Source organism: Equus przewalskii, chromosome 13 (genome assembly GCF_037783145.1).
Source record: "Equus przewalskii isolate Varuska chromosome 13, EquPr2, whole genome shotgun sequence".
NCBI classification, from domain to species: domain Eukaryota; kingdom Metazoa; phylum Chordata; class Mammalia; order Perissodactyla; family Equidae; genus Equus; species Equus przewalskii.
Genome location: NC_091843.1, coordinates 57,033,043 through 57,051,255, shown reverse-complemented (window position 1 = coordinate 57,051,255; position 18,213 = coordinate 57,033,043). Strand labels below are relative to the sequence as shown.

Sequence of the window (18,213 nt, the reverse complement as noted above, 5' to 3'; positions counted from 1 at the left end):
GGCGGGAACTCCCAGGCTGCCTGTCTCGAGCCTCCCCGGGACGATCGGAGGTGCCCGCTGGGACGGCGAGCACCAATACTTCTCGAGGCGACTCCGGAGCGGAAGCCTTTCCGCGCGCAGCCAAAGTTCTGGAGGCACTAAGAGTGCCCAGAGCGTTTGGGCGCATTCAATAAGTGGCGCCCGGAGTTGGTGGGGAAAGCATGCTCTATTCCTCTCCTAATGCTCGGGATTTAGGAAGCCCCTTTTAATCTGAAGCGTTTAGACTCAGGAATAACTTCCTCTCCGGCTTTAAGAGGCAGGAACTGCGCTTGGGTCTGCCATGGCCATGCGCTTGGCCATCCGCCTTCCCCGCTTTCCTCTCCTTTTGCTTCCCTTTGAGGCCAAGCGATCTGACAGATCAGAGGGCCGAGACAGGTGTCTCCCCTCCCCATCTTCCTTCTGGGAGTTCGTCTGCTTGCCAGGGACTGACTGACTCCTGGGGCCTGAAAGGTGGTTAAAAGTGCTTCTTTCTTAAAAGTGCTTCTGTCTGACTGTGTTGCAGGCGTCGCTGTATTCCTTAGCTCTGAAATGCCTTATCAGTCTCTCCACGATCATCTTGCTCGGTCTGATCATCGTGTACCACGCCAGGGAAATACAGGTAACTTCGGTTCTGCTGTTTATGAATGACCCAAAGCCGAGCCGCCAGCCTGGAGAGGCGCAAGGCAGCAGACACTTTTTCCAAGCCCTTGTGTCCTTGCTTGAGGTTACAGAAGACACATGCTGTATTCTTACGTTAGCACCTCACCTGTTCTTTCAAGAAGTTAAAAACGAAACAGAACAGTGCAGCATGTAAACATGCAGTCGTTTCTGGGATGCAATTGTTAAACCCTTCGGATTTCCCCTCTCTTCTTTAGGTAGATCCACTTCTTCAAATCAGTCACTGTATTTGTTTTCCTGAAAGCCAGTTTATGTACAGGCCTTAATCTGTGCGGTGTATGTGCATTCCTGTTTGACACACATCTTTCTGGTGGGTGCGTCATTCTGGAAGACCTTGTCCATCCGTATCATCTTCTACAGTGTAGCTTAGAGAAGAAAATAGGCTCGTGATACTCCTAACAAATATATATCAATAAGACATGAGAAAAGCTCTAACCCTTTCTATATCCCCCACCATTAAAGAAAAAACTCTGTTGTAAGTTTACAATATAAATTCTGTGTATCTGGTAGTTTGATAGATTGTTAGCTACAGTCATTACATTATTATTTTTTTAAATTCATTCGGGAGCAGAGCACACTGCCCTTGTGGGTCGTCTTGTTAGGAAAATGTTTGTTTTGTTTAAATGCAGCCAGGAACTCTATTGTTAGATTTCCCTGTTACTGACAATTTCACAATACTCTGTATAGAATTTGTGAGTCACCTTTTGAGTTGTTTACTTTGCTGTAGCCTACAGTCAAAGGAATATTAAAGTTTATGAACTGATATAACTAGAGTTTTCAAAAAAATTGAGAAGTTGGGATTTTCCAGTTTATAAATTACGCTAATATATATTTTCTGATTTTTTCTGGAGCAGTTGTTAGACATTTGATGGAACTAATAAACCTTCAAATTTAGGCTGATTTCCTTTAGGAGTTTCCTTTGAATTTAAGGCATTGTAAAGAACTTTCCATTTAAACAATTTAGTATTAATTATAAGTTGAATTATTTTAAGTTAATAATTAGCAAACAAATACTAGATATGGAAGAAACCAATTTTAACTCTTGCCCAAACAAAATAAAGATGCACGTTACCCCAAATGAAGAGGGAGAAATTACTTCAGCTTGCCTTCAAATTTGAAAAAACTTTGAAGAATGTGATTTTGAAGGAATGAGATTAGAGAATGAGAATTAGAAAGAGTGAGAATATTTAGAGGTAAGTAATAAAACCGCACTGGCAAAACAAGGCAAACACACGTTTGAACTCTTTAGAATTTTAATAATTTACATAGGTCTGTCTTTATTTCAGTACTAGTGATCGTGGGCTTTTGAGATTGTTTCACACATTTTAAAGTGATGCTAAAATGTAAAAAACATTATAAGTGTATCTTCTCATTTTGACTTGAAGAATAGATACTTAGAGCTGGAAGGAACAAAATAGGTCTAACGGTCCTTTGGCTCAGTTTATGGATGAGGAACCTGAAGTCAGAAGAGGTAAGTAGCTTGCCAGAACATACAGCTAGACGGCGCAGAGCGTGACCAGGCCTGTCCTCCTAGCTTCCAGTCCAGAATGCTTCCTGCTGCGCTCAGCTACTGCTTGCCAACAGCCCTGAAACATGGACACTTCTTTGTCTGTGGTTTTTCTCTAAATTCAAAAGTTTGGTATATGAATAGAGTTAAACTTGAAAGATTCTTCTAAAATCTCTTAATGTATTTTTAAAAATGAAGTAACTTAAGATTTTTTGCTCAGAGACCGGAGTGGTTTTGCTTAATCCATCCTGGAAAGATACCTTGCTGGGGGTTTGTTTTTGTTTTTGTTTTTGTTTTTTTAATTAAACATCAGCTTTCATATTATTGCCTAGTCCTTCTGAAAAGCACACAGCTAAATAAGCATTCATGGGGGAGAATTTGATGGCGTTAACAGCAAGAACAAAGTGTCTTCCTGAGAACACTGGATTTTTAAGAATTATTACGAGATTTTTTTGAAATAATTTATAGGAGTCTGAGAGGAGCTACCAAATGCTAATTATGTGTTGTAACAGAATTTAACACCGTATTAGAACTCTTGAAACTTATAGGAACTAATAAAAATACAGGAAATCATATTTTTATAGATTATGTCGCTCTTGAAAGAATTCCACTCATTGGCTAATTTTGAGGACTATTTCTTTTATACAAATGTATAGATATATTGATTAAAGTATGTATAGCATGGGTGAGAAAAATGAGGACATGGATTGCCCTCTAAGGCGAATAAGCACAGTGAACTTCTCTACTGGCAGGGCAATATAAACATCACAGAATGTTAGATTTCTAAAATCGAGTTTATTTTATATATGGTGTCCGTTGAACCAATCACACTTAAGATAACTTCAAAATAGGTGCTTGGGTAATATCATTTAGTTGTTTTTTGATGTAGCTTTTGCACTCAGTGTTTTATCTAGAGGGATTTCTTCCTCAAGCTGAAGCTCTAAGTTCTTAGATGCTTTTTAAAGAAATATAAAATGGAAGAGGACCAAATAAATGCAGAGAACCTGAGCTAGAAATCGAGAACCAGGAAAAAGTAGGAATGTTCTAATTTATCCAGAGAACAGAGTCATTGGCGCTGCCAGAATACTTTACTCTGAAACTCAATGAAACCAAGTGCACAGGCTTGTGCATCTATGTGTGGAAAATGATGAATTGTGCCCCTTTTTACGGCTGTCACTGCTATAGGTGTGTTTCTTTCCTAAATTTTAACCAGATAAGCACTTCTCAGTTTACTATTAAGAGTTCCAAATATATTGGTTAGCTTTGAGTTAAGGAACTAAATTCAGGGGTTATGCTGCCTTTCTGAGCATGTCCTTGGATGTAGCATGTAATTTAAAATGGCAGTTTTTCTTTTTCTTTTTAGCGTATCACTGTAATGGTTGGATAGTGAGAGCTAGCTAGTGTGGGTTTCTGGTACATGGTATGATTTCTCACTGCCTTCAAGAAGAGTAAGTGTTATACCCAACGGTCTGGCTCTCTGTCCACCGGAATTGCTTAACGAAGCTTGGGGAGGCCCTGACATTTCCGTGAAGAACCTTGGAAAGCAAGTCACTGTGACCTTTTATGAAATGTTTATACACACTCTGGCAAAATAAGATGGTTCAGGTGAGTCATGGACGGAAGTGCTTGAATTAAAATAGTGTGATGGGGAGGCTTTGTAAGAACAGAGCTCGATACGTTTCAGCTTTGGTGTCATTTTTCAGTACCACAGACAGCTCAATGCACCAGGCTATAGTTTGTTCATTTTGCTAATTACTTTTACACCCCCCAACCAAAAACAAAATCATTTTTTTTTTTTTTTTTGGTCAGAATGCTTATACAAAATCAGATTTAGTGGTAGCAATTTTTCAGCTAAGTAGATATTAGACTTTTTCAAATAGACATTCGGCCTCTCTATATCCATTAGTAAAGTAAAAAAATAAATGAATGAATGATCCATAAATAAATAAACTTTAGTAAATGACTGTGTATCTCAACCTTCTGACAAAGGATAAGTACCATAGTGATTGCTTTTATGCAGTTTGCAAAGGTCATTGGTACTAAATAAGTAGCCTCCCCACCTCATGTTTTGGGTCAGATAATAGAAAAAGCAGAGGCATAATTTCCTCTGACTTTCCGTTTTGCCTCCCTTCTCCTCCATGGGGTTGGAAGTATTTATTTGATGGAATAAGTACAAAACAAAGTTCAAACACTCTTTAAGATCTTCGACATCAAAAAGTTTGAATGTAGATTTCACTTTCTCTTTTCAACTTTCATGTATTCTAATTTCTCTTGTGGAAACAATTTTAGTTGAAAGACTTGTTTAGTATTTTGAAATAGGGAAATACAAGATTCTAAGTTGGGAAAGAAGCCCCTTGGACCCTGATCTTTCTAGTTCTCATGGGATTTGGAAGAATGGCAGGTACTATACATTAAAGTTGAAAACATTTTTGTTTGATTTCATTTTGGTAATAATATGATTAATAAGTAGCATTAGGGGAAACACTGAGTTTTCTTTGGTATCTTTTGCAATGGAATAACTCTGCTCATTCTCTTTCAAGTTAGCTTTTCAGAGATGAACGATATAGATCTAAAATGGGAAGAATAGAAATTAAAATTTCTCTTTACTCGTACATCTGGGCCACACGAAGGAGGAAAAAGTGAGTGAAGGCAGGGGCCTTAGCAACCTGTGCAAGCTCCTGGACTGGTTGGGGAGGGGTGGCGAAGAGCCCACTTAGTAGACTCTGGCTTGCCTTGTGGAGGCTGGGAAAGGATGCTCACTTTCCCACTCCTGCAAAGAGCAAGTAGATGCTTCCAGACCATGCAGAAAGCACTGCATATAGCTGTTATTGTTATTAATAAAACAGTAATAAATACACAGAGTAAAAATAAATGGTACAGCAGAATTTTAAATAAATTTCAGTCCTATTTCTCAGAGACCACCACTTTTAAGTTTTTCATACATTCTTCCAGAATTTTAAAAATGAAGATTTAGATGTGTTTAGATACACATATACCTTGCCTTTTTTTTTTTTTTTTTTGGTGAGGAAGATTGGCCCTGAGCTAACATCTGTTGCCAATCTTCCTCTTTTCATTTGAGGAAGATTGTCACTGAGCTAACATCTGTGCCAATCTTCCTCTATTTTATGTGGGATGCTGTCACAACATGGCTTGAGGAGTGGTGCTAGGTCCGCGCCTAGGATCCGAACCTGCAAACCACGGGCCACCCAAGTGGAGCATGCAAACTTAACCACTATGCCACAAGGCCAGTCCCCCATACCTTGCTTTTATTCCTTAATATATCTTGGAAGTTTTTCCTCATCAGCACATGGACACCTATCTCATCTTTTTTAGCAGCTGTGTATTTTCCCATTTTATGGATATACTGTAGTTTACTGATAGACACTTCGAGTTTTCTAGGTTTTTGCTATCATAAACAATGCTAAAAATGAACATTCTTGTATACTTAATTTAATCTACTAATTAGAGTTTATACATATGGTAGATATCCAGAGTCAGATTGATGAATCAAAGGGAGTTTGCATTTTAAATGGGAAGGTGTGGCCCACCAGCCCTTCAGAGAGGTCCTCAGAGTTTATATTCCCTGCTTCCCCACACCTTATTCCTCTATAGCATTGTTAACATCAGATGTTATAAAAAAGAATTTTAAATATCTTTGTTCTTTTTAAAGTCTAAAAAGTTTGCTATCTTCCTGAACTTTTTTCTTTTGGAGAAAAAATATTTAAGGTCTAAAGCTCATGGCCTCATGGGCTTATTTGCAACCTTTTGTGTTATCTAGTGGTGTATTCTCTAATCTACTGACAAATGGAATAATCATTGTAAATATGCCATCAGACGCAAATATTTGCCAAGTTTTTATTTTTTTACGTTAAAAAAATTGGAGGAAGTTGGTGAAGATGAAGGAAGCTAAAAGAGTGGAAGGAATGGTCTTAGACTGGTGTTTAGGTCTCTGCTATATCTGTGAGGCAGAGGAGACGTACTGGTTGATTGTAAGACTCCAAAAGATAGTGAGGTGGACAACGTGCCTGAATTGCTTTGTTGGGTGGTGGTCAGCTCACAGCTGGTGGCTCTGCTGCCAGCACCTGCTGCATCAGTTGTAATGAGACTCTCAGTCCCTTTCACTTCGTGTATCCACTGCAGTAACGAAATCACTCAGGACTCATTTTCTCCACCTGCCTGTGTAAAGATCTCTGCATTATTGATGGGTGTGACACTACATAAAGTGATCCCGGTGTGTTTACAGAGCGGCATCACAAATGAATGAAGAGTGGAACTTTAGGTTTACCCTAAGTGGGTTTGCCTCATCTGCCAACTTGTTTCTGGGCCACCTTCTGCATGGTTGGGAAAGAAGGGCTCTGTGGCTGTCGTCGTCCCAAAGCACATACGACAGGGTGGACAGAGGGAGCCTCCACTGATTTAACTTCAGGGAAGTTGCTTTTGGCCAAGGTATAAAGTGGTTTTGTGGGCCTGTTTTAGAGAAAATTTCTGCTCACTAGGAAATAAAATGGTTTGCTACTTTGGGAGTGTATTTTTAACCTGAAACTCCTTAAGTATTTTATGTATGAAACTAGAAACTGCGTGGAGGGGACTTGAGTTGTTTTCTGGCCCCAAATCCCCCCAGCATGGGAACTCCCTTTATGTCATCTTTGATTAAAGTGATTATCCACTTTCTGCTTGAACCGCCTTCCCGTGATTGTCATTTCGCCTGTACTAGGCTGTCTGTTACATTGCCGGACAGCTCTTATTTTTAGGAAGATTTTCCTTATGGCGAGGTTTTATTCCTTCCATATTCAACATTTAAAAAGTTTCTGAGCTCTGCAAATACAGTGGGGAATACAACAGGAAGGTCCCTTCCCTCTTGGAACTGACGTTCCAAGGATGTGGGGTTAAGGAGAGAGGCAAAAGTTAAAGAAACAAAATCCTTGGAAGTTGTGATAAGTACCATGAAGGGGACATAAAGGGCTGAGATAGAAAATAATTGGGGGCTGAGGGCTGTACGTGTCAGACAGAAGGACTAGGGAAGCACTCTCTAGGAAGTGACTTTTAAACTGAGGCATAAAGGAAAAGAAGTGGTCAGCTATTGGCAGAGTGGAAACAACCTGTGCAAATGCCTCATGACCAAAATGAGCTTGCTGCACTTAAACAAATGAGAGCAAACCAGCGTGGCCCAAGTAGGGGAGAATGGCGCTGGATGGGGCAGGAGGAGATGCAGGGTTCTGATGTTGAAGGGTCTTGAAGCCATAGTAAGGATTTTTGGATTTTTTTTCAAAGTATTTGGGGGAAGTCATTGAAGAACTGAAAGCGTGGGAGAGTCATGATCCAACTCACTGAGTAAACAGACCTTTTATTGATGCTTTGAGGAAATTGGTCTGGAGACCATTAGAAGGCTCTTGGCAACCACGTTATAGTGAGAGATGATGCTCAGTTGGCTTGGGTAGCATCAGTGGAGATGAGGAGAAGTGGTCTGATTTGAGACTCATGTTAGAGGTAGAATGGACTTCCTAGTGGGTTGGATGTGACAGATGAGGGGAAGAGACAATGCAAAGATGATTCCCAGGGTTCTGGTTGGAGCAACTGAGTGTATGGTGCTGAGAAGGAAGACTCAAATTAATGGGTTGGATGTGGAATCAGGAATTTGTTTTAGCATAATACATTTGAAATGCTTCTGATTATACAAGAGAATCTAGAGTTCAGAGGAAAGGTTTGTAGTAGAAATTTAAATTTGGGAGTAACCTGCATACGGACTATTTAAACCCACAGGAATTTACAAAATCACTGAGAATAAAGAGATGAGAAGAAGGTTGACAGTTGATCAACCTCTGATGTCTAAAGGTTGAGTAAAGGAGGAACTAGAAAAAAGAGCCAAGAATAAATTGTCCCTGAGGTGGAGACGGGAGAGTTGTAAGGACGGCACGGTGCTGTGTATTGAATGCTGCAAAGTCTGTTAATGTGGGGTAGATAAGTGATTGCTTTTTGGATTTGGCAAGTTGAAGGTCATTGCTGACCTTGATGAGCAGTGTCAGTGGAGTGGTCGAGACAGAAGACAGACTGTAATTTCCAGTATAACAGAATAAATTGATCCTCCCTTTGCAGAATCATAGAGCAAACATTTAAACGTTGGTTAGGTCCCTTTAAATGCCCTCCTAATGAAATAGTCCCAGTTTCTTTGAATATTCCTGATCAAACTTAGAATGTCCCTGATCACATGCTTCTGGACTTACTCTGTTTTGTAGAATTCCCTCTTCAAATAAAAAGGTCAGAAATGTGCCCAGTACTTTCAGATGGGATCTGCCAGTGGGGTTGTTACCTCTTTTCATCAGAAGCGCCACATGATACTGGCCGTTCTCAGTCTAAAATCGTCATTGCTTCACATGAACAGTTGCCAAGTAACACTTGTAAAGTTGTTATTGAACTGAATGTATGGCTTCACATTAATTAACCCTGTTAAATAGCATCTTGGTTTCAGACCAGTGTTTCAGCCTATCAGAATCATTTGAATCATAATTCTGATGTTTCTTTGACAAGTGCTTGTTTAGGTTCGGAAAATCCCGTGTCTGGATGGATGGGCTATGGAATTGGCAAGACCCAAGGTTTCAAATTAGCGCTAAATTCTGTTCCAGACATGTGGTCAGTATTACTAGCTGTTACTCATTTGCACAGCTGCTGTTGACACACTGAACTCTTCTCCCTAGCTTTGCACTAGCCGCGAGTTTGAAAAGTGTGCTTTGAGAAGCTGTGCTCAAGGCGTGAGTGAGCTGCGGTCAGAGCTCAGAAGCAGGACCTTTTTTGTTGTTGCCATCTGCTCATCCATGATAATTGGTACAGCCTTTCAAGTAATACCAGCTCTGTGACTATCAGGCAGCCCATACTTCTCTCCAAGAGTGTCCTGAGGACTGTCAGATCCCTTGCTGAAATCCACGTGTTCTGTGTGAACTGCAATCTTATGATCTTCCCGTCTATTAACGATATCCAAGAAGGAAACAAGACTGATGTGCTCATCATTTTAAGCGTTGTAATGTAGGCTTCATGACCAAATGCCATTTCTCTTAAAAATTTTGGTTTTCTCTCCAGATTATCAATTTAATAACTCTTCATGTTAAAAAATTTATAAAACATAGGGAAACATGAAAAAGAATATGTTACTATCATTACTCAGAGGTAATTATTACTTATGTCATAATGTATACAAAGTAGATGGACATGTTATTTGCTGTATATCTGTATAAAGAAATTTGATATTCTTTTCTTGTAATTTTCTATTGATTTCCCTATGCCATTGAACATTCTTAATAGCTCCAGTTTCTTTTCTATTGTATAACTGTAATCAATTTTATCCTTTCTCTTATTTTGGGACACTTAACAAAAATTAGAAAGAATCTATTTCAATTCATTTTTATGATGAATACTCTTGCAGGGGAACCTTTGCAAGCATCTTTGATGATTTCCTAAGGACGAATTGCCAAGTGAGAAATTACTGAGTTGAGGAATATTATTTAAGACAGTTGATAGTTTGTCAGATTATCCTCCCAAAAGTTTATATCACTCTTTTTGTTTTTAGAGTGCTCACAAACCATTTAGCTAAGTAACTGATGAGATTATTTTTTGGAGTGTCTAGATCCAATTTACCGCTTAGTATTTTGAGTACGGTTTTGCTTTGTAAATCTTGGAATTTGCTGCTCTGTAGTCTCCTGTACCTTCCTGTTTCTCCATGATCTTGGTTTCTAAACATTGGCTAACCAGGTTTATAAAAGTATATCCCTGTTGAATAATTAAAGTTTATATAGCAACAATGTGAAAGCAGTATTGGAAGGTAACTTTGTCTCCAAATGTTCCCAATCGGTTTTATTATGAGAAGCTGTAAAATCCATAATTTCTGAAATTTCTCTCCAGACTTTCCTGCTGAGCAGAGCAGTCAGGCCCTCCTTTGGGTTGTTGACTGTTTTTTGCAGCATGGCCTCCTGGCTTTGTGCACTGTTCCCGGAGCCAGTCTGTCTGGGTTTACACACAGCTCTGCTGCTAGTGAGCTGGGTGACCTTGAACAAATTACTTAATCTCTCTGTCCTTCACTTTCCTTGTCTGTAAAATGGGGAATATAGAATGCCTCTCTCATTGGGTTGTTATGAGGATTGAGTTAATATATATACAAAGCACTTAGAGGCTGCCTGGCATGTGGTGAGGGCTATTTAGGTGTCAGCTGCTGGTTATTGTTAGCTATTTTGGGGTTTGTTGGGGTGGAAGGGGAGGAATTGGAGCCCAGCCTCTCTGGGCTTTGGGAGACAGTGTTGATTTTTTTCTTTTCTTACAAGGCTTATGAGAGGGAACAATGAAAAAAAGTGGGCATTCGAACAGTGTTCTTTAGTTTATTAACACTTAATCTGGAATATGTGTGTTCATTTTTTTTAAATAAAAGCTTTGATCTGTATTAAAGATAGCCAGTTTTTGTTTTTTGTTTTTGGGTTTTTTTTTAAACTGAGTTAGTTCAGATTCTCCCTGTGGGCGAGTTGGCTATCTGAGGAGGTAAATGTCCACTTTGGCTGTTAGGTTTCAGGTTAGTAAACTAGTGTTAAAGTACTGTAACGTTATGGCTAACGGTTTTACCAAAATAGTCGTTCTCTCCATGCACCTGCCATAGGTGTGGCTTCAGGCTGGAAGCAAGGCTCTCGGCAAGCTCCATTAACTCCTTCAGGCTTCCAGGCCACAGCTGACGACATCTCCTCATCACTAATTAGGACCCTGGTGACTTAAAAGAGTTAAGTGAGGCACTCAGAAAAGTAAGCAAAGGGAATAATTTGGATAATGGAAAATTCTGGAATAAACCCCCGCTGAAAGGTTAAAAGGTAGTAAACAGCCAAAGGCACGTGTGTAAAAGACTAATTGACAGCAGTTCTGTTGGTATGCATTGTAGGTCTGTAGGACATTTAAATAAAAACCTTTTTTTTCTTTTTCTGGACTGGATTTATCTCTGGTGAGATTTGTTTAGTATGCTACCACCCCCAACCATCGTGGTGGGAGAGCAGTGGCCTGAAAGAATTGAGAAGAATTTTTGTGTGTAAATATGACAAGTAACATCTCAAAATATTCTTGGTACCGTGATTGGGTTTGCTTTTTATCAGAGAGCTTACATCTTCTCTTCCGTTTCATTTCAAATAATCATTAATTGAGTGTATATTCTTGTAGTCTCTCGTTTTGAACAATGTGTTATTGTTGGGGGAGTTTTGAACTTTGCTTTTTGAATTTATAAAACACATTGGGATTCAGACATTATAAACTTTGAACTGAATCATGTAGACAAGTTTTAACAGCCAGTATTCTACATCTATAATTTGTCCTTTGCTTTCTTGAATATTCCGAGCTTTTTTTACCCAATTATGTATTTATCTATAATGGTTATCCAGGAGGTGTTAAGATGGGCTTGTTTCCAAGTATTCTGACTATTGAAATTTAGATATGTAGCTTCATTGTTTGGTCACTGAGGTAGTCTTTCTTTCAGGAAGCTTTGGTCTTCCAAGGAAATTCCACGTAATATTTGTATATTAGTTTTGACACAAACATACTGAATTTGGGGGAGGAGGCATTAAGCGCTATGGTATCTTTATCATGGTTTTGACCTTGGGTGGAGCTTTTCTGAGAATAGTGTCTATTGTCATGAGGATTAAAAAGTACATGGGTAGTAATCCCTAAACTGCTTATTTTTTTGCTGAGTGGCTAAGGGAAATTGTATCCTAGTATTGGATTCATTTTTAAGGTCACAGATTATTCAAAATATTGAAAAATAATAATTAGGCTGAGTATTTGCTGAAGTTGCGTGCATATAATGTGACATAAAAATGATGGCTCTGGGATTCATAACAGTCACCTTATGCTTTTTCAAAGGTGTATCTAGTACTTCTAGGCATATAAGAAAAGCAAAGCTGTTGACTGAGATCTTAATTTAGTTCATTTGGATTTAGCTATGAAATTTTAAGACTAAATGTCTCAACTTTTAGAAACTTGCCATAGGTCAATTTTCGTATTGGTAAATCCTCCCATACTTGGGAAAAGTTCTTATATCAAAGAGCATGACTTGCTGTCTTTCCTTTGAAGCAACAATAGCCTAAGATATATTTATTCAGTTAAATATGCTGTTAGTTTAAAGCTTTAGCTTACTGCTTAAACCTGTGGGTAATATTGCAAATTTTAATGCTGTTGTTGAAAAATATTTTGAATAGAATTTTAGTTCCTTCCTATTAGCATTTTAGTCAAGAACCTCACTATTTGTTCTCATTTGTCAATGTCAAAGAGGATGCTTAATGAAAATGCATTTGGGCAGACTTACAAAAATTAAGCAGTAATGATACAAAGAGAAATCTCTAATATGCTTGATTTGTGGGGGAAAGGCAACAACACTGTGTTTAGGGATGAATTCTATTGTTTTTAGTTTCCTTGATCTGGAATTCACTGGCCCTTAATTGATTTTTTATATCATTTTTAAAAGGCTCAATCTTCTGTATTCTTTTCTTTTTTTTCCTTCAGCATTTATCTATTTTACACAGTCTCTTTTATCCTTTTTGACAACTATTCCCTCTTTTCAGTTATCGTGTTTTGGCCACGTTCTGCTTCACATCTCGGAATGTGTCCCTTGGGTGTTCCTCACATTGGGGGATGAAGATGCAGCCCACTTGCTGTCATGTTCACTGTCTCACTTAGTCTCATGCCGTGTATACAGATTGCTTCAGTGGCAGCTATTTTGAAACAATTTATCCATCAAGTGCATCTCATTGCAGTTTTACGCAACTAGCCACAGAGGGAAAGCAGGCGTGTGTTTAGGACTTAGTCCCTCAAGCCCATGTCAGAACATCCTGTGCAGAGAGCACACAGCAAAATCAGTGGGCGAGCATTTGCTCTGCAGCATTTGCCCCAACAAGAGTTCTTCTCTGCATCATTGTGTAGGAGCACGCGTGGCCACAGCAAGATGCTCAGTGTGATGGAGGGTAGGATGAAGGCTCATCTTTAAGACCAGAATTATGACACGTTGCCATGTGGGAAACAAATTCAGCAAATGCAAAGGAATAGGATCGGGAGACTGGCAGAGTGGAGGTAGTGAGCTCAGATACCCATGTGATAGGAGCTCTAACTGCATTTCCAGGCTGAATAGGGATTTTTATTAATTTGCTCTCATTTCTACTCTCCTCTATTGGTAAAATGATGACCTGTACATTTATAGTTGGCTCAGAGCAGTTGATGGTTTTTATCATTTTTTTCTTAAACACATGGGGGAAATGACAATGAAGTGCTACAAATCTGGTCCTCTTTACCAAGAAGATAAGAAGAGCAAGATTTTAAAATCATCTCATTGACTTTGTTTTAAATTTGCCTATTGGATCTTTTCTTCTGAGGAGCAGCCCTCCCCACCCAGCAATCTCTGAGGCCCCTGCCGGGTGTGTTTACCTAACCCATCCCTCTCGGCTCCCCCAGCCTTGTTTTCATTGGGGAATATTCTGGGGGAACACATGCTGTGTTTTGAGATTTCCAACCATGTTGGGATTCCCTGGCTGAGTCAGATCCTAAGGGACAAGTTGAGGTTACACAATGATTTCTAATACCCTTGGGTGCGTCACCGTTGTTGGAGGGCAGACAAATAGGCATAAACAGAACATTTTCTGATCATGGTGGATCATATCTGGCCCTTGTACTTGTGTTTATGTTAAATGTTAAAACTCTGTGGAAAGTAGAAGAGACACTGCCTTGGAGGCCATAGATGCCATCTAGAGGGGCCTGTCACTGTCCAGCAGGGTGTGGGTGGCAACATAAAGGATAGCCCCCCAGAGGACAGTGTAGGAGGAGTGGTTGGATAGACACCTTCTAGTCAGACCACATGTGCTTCTGGGAAGCAGCCCAGGGCAGCAGTTAAGAACTCTGGCTCTGGATCCAGACAGATTTGGGTTAAAACTCAGCTTCACCCTGGGTGACCATGAGAAGTAAATTTTACCCCTCTCAGCCTCATTGTCTTCATCTATAAAATGGAGATGATAATTATACCTAACTCATTAGATAGTTTTGAGGATTCAAAACTATCTAATGTTTATGAAGAATCTAGTGTGATACCAGGCATATCATAAATGGCACCTTCAGTAAATATTAACTCCTATTATTCCTTTTCCATCGTTATTGTTACTAAGTAAATACTGTAGCCCTAGCAGAGAAGCAGAGTCTAGAGTTTAGGAGGGTCTCAAAGTGACTATGGAGAAAGGTAGTAATGTATTATATTTCAAGGTAGCTGAACCAAATTCTGCTAAGAGGGAAGTTGGGCAGAGAAGGTAAATACTTGATTAACCAGAGCAGGGGGTTGGCAAACTACAGCCCATGGGCCAAATAAGTCCTCCTGGGCAAATAAAAATTTTACTGGAACACAGCCATTCCCATTTGTGTGCATATTGTATATTGCTGCTTTTGTACTACAACAGCAGAGTTGAGTCATTGCAATGGAGACTATATGGCCTGCAAGGTCAAAACTATTTACTCTGGTCCTTTACAGAAAAAGTTTGCTGACCCTTGAGTTACAGACCAGGATGGTCAACCAAAGGCAGGGAGAAACATGCACGAAAATGTTTCTTCTACCTTTGCATCAAAAGTATTTTATTCTTTGCCCAGATTTTAGGCATACTAAGGTACGTGGTGAGCAAAGGTTCAGGTGGAAACTGCTCTCAGCCTAGGAAATGCGGATTTCTGTGGGGGCAAGGTCTTCTGCTATGACCCAAGTCCTCGGTCTCTTTGTAGGATCTTGCAATTCTGGGACTGAGGTAAAATGGGGAATTGGTATTAGACTTAACATTGTCACATGTGAGTAGAATGGCTATAGTAGGAACTACTTTTACTGGGAGTTGAAGCTGGAGCCTCAGGACTCAGAGTCCTTTCTCCTGGAGCCCGGTGATGAGAGACTGGTCCTGTCTGGTCCTTGGTGCTCTGTAACTTAGTCTCAGGAAAGCTGGGCTGGGTGTGGTTTACAGTGTGTCATGACACTGTTGGTGTGGCTGGCCTCAATGAGGAAGGGAGGGCTCATAGTGTGAAGAAAGTGTTTTATAGTTATCTGTTCTCTATCTCCATATTTTATCATAAAAAATCACGAAGCAAGTTGAGAAGCAATAAGAAGTGCTGTTTTTTTCCTTTAGATCTGGAATTCTGGCTGCATGTATAATTTATTGATTTGCTTATTTCTGTTCCCTAGTGATTACAGTTATATTTCATGTAGATAATCTTCTCCACTCTTAGCTGCCCACTGGGAAGCTCCTCTTAGAAGTCCCACAAGCTTTTACCACTCCCCCGAGACCCCCTACCTGCCCTCTTACATTTGCTATCCTCGTAAAGGACACTACAGTCCACCTAGGGCCCCAGTGAGGACCCTTGCTCTTTTCTCTTCCCCCCACCACCTCTCACCCCCACTGGGTCCTACAGATATTTCCTCCTTAGTGTCTTTTGCATTGCCTCTGCTTCCTGGTAACATTCTCAAGTGCCTGTGTTCTGTGTTTCCTGAACTTTGACTTTTCCCATGTCCTCCTACAGTCCTCTACTGTATATATAGTTAATTAACATTTTATATTTATATTATTTATATTGTATATTATGTACCATTGTATATAGTTAATTGCATATTATATGGTGATGAAATATAATATATTGTGTATATATGATATAAAATATAATAATTATATATTGTATATTACATTATACAATATATTATATAAAATTTATTTATATAATTTATATAAAATATCTTAAAATAATATATAGTATATATCATACATTATATTATTTTAATAATTTATATTTTAATACATTATTTTATTTTTATAGTATATTTAGTATTTTTATTTAAATCGTCTCCCTTCTTTCAGCTCACCTTAGGTAACAATACCATGAAATTATGGATTGTAGTATAGTTGCATATGTTTCCTAATACACAATAAATTAAAACTGTAAATAAACAACATATAGCCTAAAATCATCGCAGAGGAACACAAACAGCCCCTTTTGGGAATTTCTGCCTTGTTTTTTACCCTTGTCATGTTTTGTGGGGAGGTGGTTAAAATTTTTTTCTTTCATTCTTTTTTCCCCCAACTAATTTTATTGGGATTATAATGGTTTATAACATTGTGTAATTTTGGGTGTACATTATTGTTTATCAATTCCTGAATACACTTTATCCTGCTCACCCCCAATAGTCTGATTTTTATCCATCACCATACGTATGTGCCCCTTTATGCCTTTAGCCCAACCCTCAACCCCCTTCCCTTCTGGTAACCATTCATCTGTTCTCTTTATCCATGTATTAGTTATCTTCCACATATGACTGCAATCATGCAGTATTTGTCTTTCTCTGTCTGGCTCATTTTGCTTAACGTTATACCCTCAAGGTCAATCCATGTTGTTGCAAGTGGGACAATTTTGCCTTTTTTATGGCTGAGTAGTGTTCTATTGTATATATACATATACATTATATATCTTTATCCATTCATCTGTAGAAGGACACTTGGGTTGCTTCACATCTTGGCTTTTGTGAATAATGCTGCAATGAACATAGGCGTGCATAAATCTCTTTGGATCATTGATTTCAAGTTCTTTGGATACATACCCAGTAGTGGGATAGCTGGGTCATATGGTGTTTCTATTTTTAATTTTTTCAGAAATCTCCATACTGTTTTCCATAGTGGCTGCACCAGTTTGCATTCCCACCAGCAGTGTATGAGTGTTCCCTGTTTTCCATATCCTCTCCAACACTTGTTGTTTTTTGTCTTGGTGACTATAGCCATTCTAACAGGTGTAAGGTGATATCTCATTGTAGTTTTGATTTGCATTTCCCCCAAAATTAGTGATGTTGAGCATCATTTCATGTGTCTGTTGGCCATCTGTATATCTTCCTTGGAAAAATGTCTGTTCATATCCTCTGTCCATTTTTTGATCAGGTTGTTGGCTTTTTGTTGTTGTTGAGTTGTGTGAGTTATTTATATATTTTGGAGACCAATCCCTTGTCTGATAAATGATTTGCAAATATTTTCTCCCCATTGTTGCATTGTCTTTCCATTTTGTTCATGATTTCCTTTGCAGAAGCTTTTTAGTCTGATATAGTCCCATTTGTTAACTTTTTCTTTTGTTTCCCTTGCCTGAGTAGAGATGACATGCTTCTATATATAGAAAACCCTAAAGAATCCACTATTAGAAATAATCAACAACTACAGCAAAGTTGCAGGGTAAAAATGAATTTAAAAAGTCAGTTGCATTCCTATACACTAACAATGAACTAGCAGAAAGAGAAATCTATCCCATTTACAATTGCGACAAAAAGAATAAAATACTTAGGAATAAACTTAACCAAAGAGGTGAAAGACCTGTACACTGAAAACTATAAGACATTATTGAAAGAAATCAAAGGTAACATAAAGAAATGGAAAGATATTCCATGTTCAGCACAGGGTCAGAATAATAAACCTAGATATCACTTCTCAGCCTTTTGGCTAAGATCAAGTGTAGAAGAATAAACATAGTTAAAATGTCCACACTACCTAAAGTGATCTACAGCTTCAATGCAATCCCAGTCAGAATCCCAGTGACATTCTTCACAGAAATAGAACAAAGCATCCAAAAATTTATATGAAACAACAAAAGACCCTGAATAGCCAAAGCAATCCTGAGAAAAAAAGAACCAAGCTGGAGGCATCACAATCTCTGACGTCAAAACATACTACAAAGCTATAGTAATCAAAACAGCATGGTTCTGGCACAAAAAGAGACAAACAGATCAATGGATCAGAATTGAAAGCCCGAAATAAAACCACACATCTGTGGACAGTTAATCTTCAACAAAGGAGCCAAAAACATACAATGGAGAAAGGAAAGTCTCTTCAATAAATGGTATTGTGAAAACTGGACAACCACATGCAAAAGAATGAAAGTAGACCATTATCTTGCACCATACCCAAAAAATAACTCTAAATGGATTAAAGATTTGAATGTAAGACCTGAAACCATAAAACTCT

At 38.8% G+C, this 18,213-nt stretch overlaps 1 protein-coding gene across 5 annotated transcripts in view; it reads left to right on the top strand.

The window, feature by feature from the left end:
- Positions 1-18,213, top strand: part of KCNN2 (potassium calcium-activated channel subfamily N member 2) — a 405,489-nt gene that overhangs the window by 273,938 nt on the left and 113,338 nt on the right. For all 5 annotated transcript variants that reach the window (XM_070569539.1, XM_070569537.1, XM_070569538.1 and 2 more), the window contains one exon: positions 542-637. In XM_070569539.1, the coding sequence (XP_070425640.1) occupies positions 542-637 (96 nt within the window). The remainder of the gene's footprint in view (positions 1-541; positions 638-18,213) is intronic.